The sequence below is a fragment of the Emydura macquarii genome, unplaced genomic scaffold (assembly GCF_026122565.2).
Source record: "Emydura macquarii macquarii isolate MOO-44397 ecotype Brisbane River unplaced genomic scaffold, CSIRO-AGI_Emac_v2 contig_3220, whole genome shotgun sequence".
In the NCBI taxonomy this organism is placed as follows: domain Eukaryota; kingdom Metazoa; phylum Chordata; order Testudines; family Chelidae; genus Emydura; species Emydura macquarii.
Window position 1 is genome coordinate 10692218 of NW_027133357.1, and position 12931 is coordinate 10705148.

The 12931-nt window shown below is 46.3% G+C and overlaps 1 protein-coding gene across 1 annotated transcript in view; it reads left to right on the plus strand.

Moving 5' to 3' along the window:
* RASSF5 (Ras association domain family member 5) overlaps nucleotides 1-12931 on the plus strand; it is a 92361-nt gene that overhangs the window by 24114 nt on the left and 55316 nt on the right. The window contains exon 3 of the mRNA XM_067531920.1: nucleotides 4662-4780. Within this exon, the coding sequence (XP_067388021.1) occupies nucleotides 4662-4780 (119 nt within the window). The remainder of the gene's footprint in view (nucleotides 1-4661; nucleotides 4781-12931) is intronic.

A 12931-nucleotide genomic window follows, 5' to 3' on the forward strand; every position in this document is an offset into this window, starting at 1 on the left:
ATGCAGATTTACTGCAGTGGCAGATGCCAACAATGCAATACATATTTTGCTTTATGGAAAATATCTGATTGCCAATTTCCTGCTATTGATTGAATTCCTTTTGTTTTTTAGTGACCTCTCTGGGACTTTGGCTGATGTAAAAGGATTAAGCAAGTTCTGTTATAATATAGTTAAAATTGAAATGGCTCACGTGGGTCAATTAAATACCATCAGGATGTTTCAGCTGTAGTTAGTAAACTAAATTAAAGTCCAATCTTTGGGAGAGGAGGATGGGAGAATGGCAGCAAATTTAGGCCAATGAGTTGCTTTTTAGTAAAGAGAATGGTCAAGCCACTTGTGTTGCAGAATGCAAACTTTGCTGTGCTTCAGTTGCCATTGAAAATAGTTGTTTATAATGAAGAGGCAAAAGTGAAATGCTCACTTAAAGGTCTTTATGAAGCTTCCACTTTATCGAACAGTGGAACATCTTACAGTAACAGATCATCTAAGAAAAGCTGTATAAATTCTTTGTTTATGCCTTGGCCATGTGTGTGTTAGGAGATAGTAGATATCACAATTTCATCTGTATGTTTGAGACCATGTGAAATTTCCAGTATCCTATCCAAAGGCGTTTCCAGTTAGAATCTAAAAACAGATTTATGATTTAGATACATACTCCAGTTCCAGTAACTGGCGATGAAAGTGCTGATTCATAGAGACCGGTTTTCCTCTTAAACTTGCTCTTATAAATTGCTATGTTATCATACTAAGCACCTGCATAATACTTTTTAATCCAAGGAACTCCAAGTGGCTTATAAAAGCAGGTCAGTATTCATCGTAGGTGAATATGGCCCCCATCACCATGGTATGTGAAGGACCCCCAGTATTTAATGTATTTATCCTCACAGGGCAGTGCTGTTATCCCCATTGTACAGCTGGGTATTTGCTGCCCAGAGAGACTGTTGATGTCTTCATTGACAAGTTGTGTTTTTTACTATGCGTGTTAGCTCTCTGGCTGTAAAAACGTAGTGGAGGCACGGCACTTTAGTTTTACTGTGAGGCCAGCCACGGATGGGGGGTATGGTGCCGACCTCAACTAGCTGCCTCTCATTTAACATTACAAGTGTCTCCCCTCTTATGATTTGACAGTAGGATACTTCTCCTGTGTTACCTTGCCATAAAGAGGTGTGGGAGGACCCCTTTCCACCAGTGATGACAAGGCCTTTATGACTTACGCAGGCTCACTCAGGAAGTCGGTAGAGAAGCAGGGAATTGGACCCACATCTGCTGAGTCGTAGGCTAGTACCCGAGTCCGTGGCCCATCCTTCTGTGTTATCCCTGTTTTGCTGATGGGGGAATGGATGTGTAGAGATGTGAAATGGACTTAGCATAGAAATGTCGGGCTGGAAGGGACCCCGAGCGACCCACTAGCCCAGCCCCTACCCTGGGGCAGGACCAACTAAACCCAGACCACCCTGTTCTTAAAAGCCTCCAATCTTTGTTATTCACAATCTCTCTTGGTAACGTATTCCAGAGTTGAATTATCCTTACAGCTAGAAAGTTTTTCCTAACGTATAACATTGCTTCAGATTAAGCCCATTGCTTCTTGTCCTGCCTTCACTGGACGTGGAGATGGGCTGAGTAGCATCCTCTTTGCAACGGCCAAATCATTATATATTTGAAGACTGTTATCGGGTCCCCCCCTCGGTCTTCTTTTCTCAAGACTAAACATGCCCAGTTTTTTTTAACCTTTCCTCCTCGGGCAGGGTTTCTAAGCCTTCCATCATTTTTGTTGCTCTCCTCTGGACTCTCCCCAATTCGTCCACATCTCTCTCAAAGTGCAGTGCCCTCAGCTGGACACAGCGCTCGTCCTTAGTCCTCACCAGTGCTGAGCAGAGCGGAACAATTACCTTCTGTGTCTTATAGAGGACGCTTCATTTAAGACACCCCACAACAATATTAACATTTTTCTTAACTGCGTCCGCTTGCCCTGTGTCACACAATGAGTCAGTGTGTCAGTCTAGAAATAGAGCTCAGGAGCCCTCACTTCCAGTAACCAGTTGATAATGCTGCCTATTTTAGGCCTTAAATATCAAACCAGCACTTGAAGTACAAGTGTTACTGCTATCAGAAGGAAGGGTTCCAGCTTCAGTTGAGCAGAGTCTTGCAGTAGCTGTGTTCTTCCACTGCTAGAAAATCACCGCCTCCCAAACCCCCAGCACAAGAGATGCTGTAAGAGTTGTAGGGATGTCACCTGCGATGCCCGGAGGAGCACAGCTATAAAGAACTGCGTGAGGCTGCGGATTCAGTGGAATGGGATGTTACCTTCTACTCTGTGTATCAAAGTGCCAGCGTGTCTCATTTCAGATCAGGAGGAAAACTAGTGAAGAGTAAGGCAGGAAACTCCACCTGTGTCAGAGCTTTATAACAATTGATGCAGGTTTCCTTTGGGCAGGGGTGTGTGAGCGACCAGTCTGTGCTGTAGCAGAAAATTTAGCGTGAAGCTAGCTACATTTCCTCACCCACCAAGAGAAAGCAGGATTGGTACCATTCTTCTCTCTTTCCTCAGCTTTTTGAGAGAGTTTTCATGCTGATAAACAAATCAGTATCTATGAACCATTCCTGTACTTGGGAGGGGAGGTGGGATGCTGGTAATGGTCTAGAGACAAAATACAAGGCTGGTGCTGGGAAATCCTTGGTTCTGTTCCAGCTCTGCTGCTGGAGTTGGGCTGATTAGTGAGAGCTGGGAGCCAGATATGCAACTTCAAATCCAAATGCTCCCGCAGTACGTGGGCTCATCTCATCTGCAGCTTTGACCACCTGTGAATGGTTTCTTGCATCTGTGGCAGTGATTTGGATTTTTTTTTTTGTTTTGTTTTGGTCTGTATTTCTTTGTTGTTGGAATATCTGGGAGGGCACATCTCTTTTAGCGCGCTAATTGGAGTTGTGAGTGTAACATCTTGCACTAGGAAACAAAAACCATGCAATCAAAGAAATGTGAATTAAAAATTTTTTTTTTTGCAGTGGTTAGTTCCATGTCTCACTCCAAATCCTCTTCAAGTTGTTCCACCAGAGCAGAACTCAGTACCCATATGGAACAATTTACAGGATAAAGGTCTTCATTGTTTATATCTCCTCTGCAGCAAATGGAGCTGTGTCTTTGGCTCCAGGTAGCAAGAACAATGTACTGTACTGAGTGAGCGACTCTTGTTACTCTGGCAATGGGAACCAAATCATATGGTATTTCCTCTGTGAAGTGTCTCTCGCTTATCGGAGAAATTAAGGGTTTGAAGAGGGGAAAAAAACAGCATTTTCCTTCTAAAACGTCCCATGTAGAAATAAAAAGAAAGAAACAGTAAGAAAACACTGCAAAGTTTTGGTATTTTTCATTATTTGTGGCAACATAGCCATAGAATTATCCTCCCTCATCTCTGTAAATTATCATCTCTGTTTCTGGGTAAAAGTACTAGCTACTCTCATGGAAGTATTGCTAATGTCTTATGTATATGGGGACAAGCTGGCTTTATGGTTTCATTTTTAATTACAGTGCTCTTCACATTCTGGGTTTCTTGGTTGTTTTTTCCCCCTTCTAACAGTGGATCACCAGGTGCTAATCTCTGTAGCTCACCTGTCTGCTGCAGCGTCCTAGCATAAATGGGAGTAGAGTATTCTTTCATCATTATTTTTGCCTATGTGAATTCTGATGGCAAATGAATGTTTAAGGCACGAGTTGAGACAGCAGAGTTTGTGTAGTGTTTCATGTCGGTGGGGCTGTCGGGACAAGCTGCTGGGAATTCCGTTAGCAGATTGTTTTTCAGTCTTACGGATGCGATGTGGAGCACTGAGATTGAAACTCTTTGCAGCAGAGACCAATGGTGGCGCTGGTCTGCAAAGCGCTGGGCATGCCTGGGGTGCTGTGTAGTAATGATGTGAAAACCAGGTACATCATGGAGATGATTTGAATAACCACTACGCCAAACTAATGCTCATAGGTTCTGTTCACTGGTAAAGTGTACACTTCCACCATTAACGTTCATGAATATTTTCTGCTTCTCTGGTACCTTTCATCTCAGGATATCAAGGTACCCTGCAAATACTAGCTGAAGCCTCAATACTCCCATGAGAGAGGGATGTAATATTACTCCCATTTTACATATGGATAAACTGAGGCTCAGAGAGGTCATGATTTTCCCAAGGTCACACAGTATTAATAATATAGTCAACCCAGGAGTCCTAGCTTCCAATTTTCCAACCACTAGTCTGCAACAATTCCCATCAACTTAACTTTATTTGTACTGCACATGTACAGGTGTGAGTCTGATTTGCACATGCGTTTGCGTGCTTAGCCACAAGAAGTGTGCCTGCAGATAAGCAGTCAGGCATCTGATAGGCCATTTATGTGCATCATTGTAGCAAGTGTGGGGTTTGGAGGTATTACCACGATGGACACACTAATCGTGACGGCAAACTGGGTGCACACATAGGTATGCGTGCTTTTGCAGTTACAGGAATGCTATTCTGAACATCGAGTTCTGTAACTTTAGAGCAGAAATCTGTTCCCTTTACTTTTATTTCGTCACTCTAGTTGTTTCATTACTCTTTCCCCCCGTCTCTCCCTTGAAAACCAGTCATTATTTTAAAAGCATCCCTCATTTTTGTTTCTATTTCCCTCCCTTGCTTAGATTGCAGATACACCTGCCATCAAGAATGCAGAGCCCTCATCCAGCTGGACTGCAGCCAACAAGGACAGCCCTGGAACAAGCCCTCGCCAGAAAATACACTGACGCAAAACGGCAGCCAGGTTAGGATTCGGGAGTCCCTGTGCTGGGGGGCGTTGGGATCAGAGGGAGGGAGATGGAGAGGTTTGCTTTTCCAGCGAGCAGGAGCGGTGCATTGATAAAAGATGACAGCATGGCATCCTCCTCTTTGGTCGTAATTAGATTTCACCAAGACCCAAAGTTGTTTTGTTTTGTTTTTTAAGAACCTTCCGATTAAATTCCTGTCCCTGCAGACTTTAGAGATCGAGCTCTTGCCCCCCTGTGGTTTAACAGGAGCGTTTAGCTTCTCCACTCACTTTACCTGGGCGGATTTGCCATAGGGGATCAAATCATGCTTCAGAGGCAGGTAACCAGAAAAAGGTGTCTGATTGTCCGGGGCTTTTACTGGGGCAGGGTGGGGCGTGGGATCAGTTTGCACTCTGCAGCGTGAAATCGGATTAGCCCATGGATTGTGTGTACGGCTGCAAACGTTTGTCAGGTGTCCTAAAATGGTTCAGCCCCTCTTAAAATGCAGTCGTCACTAAGGCTGCTTAAGCTAAGGTGCCTGTGCGGTGCAGCACCTTGCACAAGAACCAGTGCATTACCATGGAAACGACAATCCTCTAAGGCCGCACAGCAAGGCAGTTGAGTAGGCGTTCGGGGTCTGCGTCTGTGTGCATTTGCTGTTCCTTTGCCTGCCCCCGTGTTAGAATGTGTCGGGCGTCCAGCCATGCCCCGCGATGCTATTGGACGGGAAACGGTGGCAAATTCCACGTGCCGCTCGTCTTTGGTGGAACGCAGTTCAGCAAAGGTGAATTTTGCCGGGGCCCTGGGGGCTTGATGCCCCTGAGGAAACATTTGGAAGCATTCTAAGAGGCGTTAGACACGCATCTGCCATGGACATTAGAGGCTGGGGTGTGTCGATTTGCTTGCGCTGCTTGTGGAAAATCTCAACCAATCACTCTGACAGAAAGTGCTGTGGGTTCCTCAGTCACCCCCCCAGTGCTCAGGAACTTCAGGTTTCGTGCCCAGTCCTGGGGTAGGATGCCACAGTGTATTCAGCCCCAGTTTCAGGAAGGCACTTAAACAGAAGCCTAGCTTTAAAGTGTGGGAGCAGTCCAAATAAAGGCAGGGGGAGTACGCTGATGTGTAAAGCTAGGCCCCTGGGTAAGAACTTAAGTTCCAGAGAAATAAAGGGCCAACAATCGCATTATTCATTTTCGTTGTTTTTGCTGTATACAGACTAACACGGCTACCCCTCTGGAATTATTCACTTTGTTTCTAAAATCTACTGTTGCCAGACAAATGATGCAACATATTACAAGGCCATTCCAATATCCAACAGTAATGTCTTTAACTGGCTTCACGCAGGCTGGTAATATCAAATGACAGGCAGTGAGGCTTCCACAGAGAGATGTTTGCCTGGATAATAAGAGGGCTGTCTCCAGTTCCCTTTTCCATCTGAAGAGGAGTCTTGATTATGCTCAGTTCACGTCCCAAAGGTACAACTTAGCTGCAAAAAAGAAGAAATGGGTGATGGTGGGGGAAACCCGCCTTGAAAAGGCAGGAGTCCTGCCGCTGCAGTAAGCGTGGATGTCAAAAGGAGAGTCGAAAGTTGGTGTCGGGGAGACGCGTCTGCCTCGCCTGTGGTGCTTGTCTGTGCTCTGCTCTTCCTAGACTTAATATTACTCTTGAGAGGTGAAGGGGAGGGCAGCCCCAGAAGCAGGCGGGGTGTCAGGGCGCAGGCAAGCAAGAACAAAGGTTAGATAAACACCTGTCAGGGATGGTCTAGATCATCGGTTCTCAGACTGGGGGAGTGGGGAGCCCACAGGGGTTAGGGGAGAAGGGTGAGTGGGGAGCACATGGGGGCCAGGGATAATAGGGGGCGCCCACAAGGATCACGGGGTTGCACTCAGAGTCTTGCTGTGTGAGAGGGGTCACCCATACAAAAAGTTTCTAGACCACTGGTCTAGATAACACTTAGTCCTGCTGCGGTGCAGGGGACTGGACTAGATGGTTAGATGGCCTGTCGAGAGCCCTTCCGGTCCTACAGTTATGAGATTGCTGTTTGAAAATGGCAGCTAGCCAGGCACAGGCATAGGAATAAAACACCTGGGTCAGCCAAGTGCTCCTGCTTGGGGTGGTTCCCCTGCTAGATTCTCGGTAAGTTCCTGGCTGCAGCAGATGCTTTTTGCTTTGCTCCTTCGTGCACATGGTCAAAAGTCCTTGCGCGTTGTCACGAAGCAGGACAATAAGGAGATGGGCTGATTGGGATGGGGCAGCGGCACGTTGACGTCACCATGTACGGGGCCTGCTGATAAGCTGTTGCATGTCCAGCGCATCAGGGAAATCTTGGCTGCCCTTGACTCCCACCATTGCCAAACCAAATACCAGCAGGAAACCTGCAGGGCTGAGCTGTCGGGCTTTATTGAACGGGGTCACGCTCGATGAGCTGCTGCTGTGAGTTGCCTGTTACCCACGTGTGTTTAATGAACTGTTCAGTCTCCACTGACTCCATCCATTAGAGGGCAGAAGTGCCCAACTGTGTGTCGAAAGTCCTAAACTGCTGCGGGTAAATGAGATCCTTCCATAGCTCCTACAGTTGTTTTTAAACTCAAGATTTTGGAGGACGGTGAGTTCAGTCCCTTCTGTTGCCATGAGATCCTGAATGACTATGGCTCTGTTACTTTTCTCCACGTTCCAGATGCCTAGATTAATTACACAGCAGAGAGGGGCTATTCGGCTGGCATTTGTGCCACAAAGGGAAGTGATTTAAAGCTGTCCGTCAGTGACTTTTCTGCTTAACAATAGAAACTGCATGAGGTTGACAGCTAAGACCTGTGGGCATCTTACTCATGGCAAAACAGTGGGATTTGGACTGTGACCTGCCGGTGTCGTTGGCATCAGTAACCCTAGGAGGTTGGAAGGACTGGATGCTTTGTGGTTGAGGGGTCTCGGTGTTGAGGGGTCTCGGTGTTGCAATTGAAGGGCAGTGTGTGCACTAGCGTGATTGTACGACCAGTACTAGTAGTATGTGTGGGGAAGGGTTTTAGTTACAGTAGCGCTTAGAGCCTCCAACTGAGATCAGTGCCTCATTGTGCTAGGAGCTGTACATTCATCTAGTAAGAGACAGTCCCTGCCCTAAAGATTTGACAGTCTGAATAGACAAGGCAAGCAAAGGGTGGGATCAAAGGAAAGCTTATCCCTTTTTATAAATGGGGAAAGGAGGCATGGAGAGAGAAAGTGACTGGCCCAAGGTCACACAGGGAGTCTGTGGCAGAGCACAGATTGACCCCATACCTCCTGAGTCCCTGTCCAGTGCCTTACCCAGAAGGCCACCCTTCTTTTACCAGAAGTTCTACTCAGCCACATTTGAGCTGGTTCCTGGGAAGCTCTATTCGTAATAAACTGGGGCAAACAGGTTGCGTCCATTTGAGGCTACCAGAACTCGATCCTCTGAACTCTGTGGCTGGTTTGTTTGTGTAGTTCGTGGGCGGTAGTGGGAGGCAGCCTGGTCACTGAGCTGCGGTGGGTGGGTTCTGACCTAGATGTCTAAAGTCACTGTGCCTTTGGAATGGGGCATCTCCTCCCCTCGGGACAGCTCACCTAGGGATGAATGTTCCCGTTCTGACAGCGTTGCTTTAGCACTGTGACTAGAAATGGTCTGAGCAGTCTGATCCGATTACCAGAGAGAGCAATAGCCTGTAAATCCTGAAGTGCAGGCAAAAAAAATATGCCTCAAGCCCATTACAGAAGCCAACAAACATCAGCAGGGATTTAAATGGCTGAGTTTTACCTTAATTAAGTCAATACTGGCTCCTGCGGACTGGTAAAATCAGCAGTCCTGTTTGGTTTGGACGGGCCAAACTGCGTGTTCTAGCACAAGTGGAATGAGACAATGTTCTTTATCAACAAACAGCTGCATTCCAGCTTTCAGGCCTGTCGTCTGCACTCTCCGTCTATGAGCAAACCTCTCCGATGGCCTCTTTCTCATTCAGCTGCTTCTCAAGCGGTAGAACTTTTCATACCACCCGCAATACCTGGTTCTCCTGTCATGCCCGACAATGGCATTTCCTGAGAGAGGTATGGTCAATGCTGATGGCGAAGATCCACCGAAGACCAGCCGTGTGTCAGGCCAACAAAGACGTCGGGGCACCTAATGACCTGTCCAGCTTTCAGTGGATCTTGGTTACCGGGGAAAGGTCCTTTTGCCTTTTTGCATGTAAGGCTGGGAAAATCTCTTTATGGAGACAAAGCACTGTGGTTCCAGTACACTATAAAGAAATAGCGAGAGGCGTCCCTTGCCCCAAAGACCTTACAATCCACATAGACCAGGCAGGCAGTAATAGCTGGACAACCAGACAGGTAAAATGTTAGGAAATGCAAAATTTGGAAGTCAGCACTGATGAAGCTTCCCTCTCTGTACTTCCTTACCCGAGGTCTGGCTTTGGGCTGATGTATGCAAATAATGTATCCATTATTTAATCTGCATGCTCCCCAAGATCTATATGGCACTCTGTAAAAACCCATGGTCTGTGCCGTGAGGATCTTGCAGTCTAAAACGCTGAATCAGGAGTGAGAGTGGGTGTAGCTGGGTGGGGTTGGTGCTAGAAGGATAAGGGAAGGAGCAGCTTTTAAGGATTGGAAAGAAGAAGCCAAGGGAATTGCTGTTTTCAGAGCAGCAGAGTAACTTTGAAGCCCCATCCACACACAGCCATGATGTGCTCCAAACCTCTGCAGCTGGAAGGGGCCCTGCTGCTCAGTTTTTGTTTTGCAGGATGGCCAGTGTCTTACCGAGTGGTGTCACTTGGGGGAGCTGGGTGGTAAGTGATGCCCGGGATTGCACGCCTGTGTGTTCGCACTGCAATGCCAGGTGAGTGCTGCAGGCAGCCAGGGAGGTGAAGTGTGATCACTTTGGTGCCTGGACCAGCATTTCAGGGCAATAAAATGGCTTCTAAAATGATACTGTCTTGTGAGTTGCTCAGAAGTGGTGATGATTTCATCCAATGTGTTCATCTGATGATGGCAAAACTCATGAAATCCTATCACAAGTTAGCACTAAACTTGCTGTGTAAGTGGAGCTGATCCAAAATATGCCTTCCTTCAGAGGAAATTAACATCCTTCCCAGAGCACTAAGCCACTTGGTATTGGGAACTGCTCTGGTGCAGCGGGGGGGAGACACGCCCCATTCTCTTAGCCTATTAACGGCACAGGGCAGCTCATGCTTTACAGAGGAGGGTCAATGTCATTATCCCCCTTGTATATATGAGGAAACTGAGGCACAGAGAGGGGAAGTAAATTTAACATGTTGCTGGACTCAATGCAGCAATCATTGAGGGAAATTCTCTGCCTATGCTATGCATGAGTCGTGGAGTTTAAGGCCAGAGAGACCATTAGATCATCTAGTCTGACCTCCCTTACGTCACCAGCCACCATCACCACCCAACACCTGCACATACAACCCAACCACTGAAATTAGACCCAAGTATTGCAGGCCCCACGAGACCAGACTGTTACGTCCCACAGGCAGAGAACAGGAGGGACCAAGGTGCACCAACGCCTGAGGCTCCTGCAATGTTGGGGATTTGATAAAGTGAGCTGTACCCGATAATCTTGGATGGCAAATGACCCACACACTGCAGAGGAAGGTGAAAACCTCCCAGGCTCACGGCCAGTCTGAGCTGGGGGAGGAAATTGCCTCCCAGCCCCACGTGCGGCCATAGGTTAGACCCTGAGCATGTGAGCAAGATCCAGCCAGCCAAGCACCTACCAGAGAATGCTCCGTGTCACCTCAGAGCCCTGGCCCACCCCCTCCAGCGTGCCATCTCCAGCCATGGCTGTCCCTGATGCTTCAGAGGAAGGAGACGAAAACCCCAAACCCCCAGAGTACAGTGGAGGGAGGGGGAGGGAAGTCCCCTCCTGATCCCTACAGGTGACCAGCTGAAGCCCTGAAGCATGAGGAGGATATTAGACTAGTGGATCTCAGTGGCCCTTGCCGATCTTAAAATCTATGAATGAGTGACTTGGCCAGGGGAAGTGAGTCATTGGCAGTGCCAAGAACAGAACCCAGGCCACCTGACTTCTAGTCCTGTGGACCACTAGCCCTTTCAGGTATAATTGTGCCCTGATTTGTGAGCCACGGGACCTGTGTCATTGCTGACTGACTTGCTGTCCCTGAACCCTTCTCTGTCCCCAGATTACTTCTCCATGGTGTCATAGATGGGGCTGATGCGCAATTGCCATGTGCACCCACTCTGCGGCTCCCCCACCCTGTGGTGCAGAACTGCGCTTTTGCAGTCCCAGCTCTAGTGGGCGACTTTCATCCTAGGACAGTAAATTCCTTATGCAACCTCTAGCACTAGTGCGGTGTGTGGTTTGGTGGGGTCCCGGTGAAGGCTCTGAGATGCTACAGTGATAGGCATGGAACAAGCACCTGGATACACAGACAGACTTGACTAATGGAGACCTCACTTCTAGTGGGTTTTTAACTGAGCTATTTTAAAACCCAACAGGATAATACTTGGCAGGCAAGTTGCAAGCGCTGACACAGTGATTTATCATTATGCGAAAAAGACGGTCGGTCAGTCAACGGTGAATTCATTCACAAAAAATAAATGGAGTTGGTTTCATATGCTGGCTTTTTAACATTTCTTTTGGTAAAACATTGCTAATGACGTAGCTGAGATTTCCTAACCGTTTTATCCCCCTCTATAGTTGGCACCTGTTTAGTATTTAATTTTTGTAGGAATAAGGGTGAAATAGTTTAAAATGAGCTATTTATGGAATATTTGTGACATTTAAATTATAAAGGGAGGTGAACCCCTTTTTCTCTGACTCTCATTTAAGTTAGGAAGTGCCTGTATTATCCTTACACTTTATTTATCATGTTTAATGCTTAAGGGGCTGACCAGAAGTGGGTCCTCAAAGTACTAGGTACTTATTGCGTAGTCCAGACCCAGAATAGTAGCCAGTCCCTCCCCAAAGAGCTTAGAGTCTAGACAAGACAGACACCAGGTGAGGGAAAGGAATCTAACACACAGTAGACTCCTAGAATTTGGTGCATGGCTTTAGCCTCAGACCCAGTAGGTACCTGTGCCATCTTAAAACTGGCAGAGAAAATGGAAGGTGGAAAAAGGGCAGGAATGGACCATACTAGTAGGTTGGCAGGATTAGTATCAGGGTTTATCAGTAAATGTCGATTTCACCATACACGCCCCAAAGATATTTCTGTGGCTAATAAATGAAATTTACATATAGGCAAAGTAAGAAAAATGCTGCTTGAGAATTTTAGAGTTTCTCTTAAGGTTATTTACTTTGTGTGTGTTGACATGTGATGTTGACAGTTTGTTTTAATGGTTATAAAGCTTTAACTTTTTGAATCTCATTGTCTCTTGCAATTAAATAATTGTCTTTCCCCACCCCATAATTTCCTGCAACTGTGAAAATTTAAATAGATAAAACAGAAAAAATGCATAAAATAAGTGTTGCTATTATCTTTCGAACTTATGAAAATATCAAATCAAATTCTGCCAAGCCTATGTGCAAGAAAGATGACACACATTCGCTCTGGACTTCATAGAAATCTCCAGAATAATGGGGGATTTAATCCATTTATGATGATGAGGATGGATGCAGCCACTCTCTTTACATCATGCAGACCTTGGTTATGTGCTCTCTTATTTTCCACCTAGATCAACTGTTCTTGAACAATTCTCCTATGTTTGAGGCACGAACTGGTCTCTCTTCCACATGCAGTTTTCATTTTCTCCTCCTCCTGTTTCTCCAAGGAACACAGTTTGATTGATGTTTGTTGTTGGTTTTTGTGGACTATATAAGGAAGTGTGTGAATTGAGAGGGACTCTGAGAAGAGCAATAGAAATAGGGCAGCAGTAACTGAAAGTGATTTATGATGAAAGATTAAAAGATTTGAATATGTTTGGCCAAACAAAGACTCTAAGAGGACAGACATGATGAGCAGCTGCAGGTAATCCCATAGGGTGCAAACTCTAAGGAGTGGGGAGTCATTTGTTAGCGTGATTTAAAGGGCATGTGACTGCCATTACCAGGATGAAATTTAAGAACAAGAAAAGGTATCTATTTTAGAGTTTTATGCTGCTGCCCATTCTGTGTAAAATCAATAGCAATAGCAAAATTCCTAGTGCGCTTCATGGAATCTCAGGGACTTCTCTTTTTT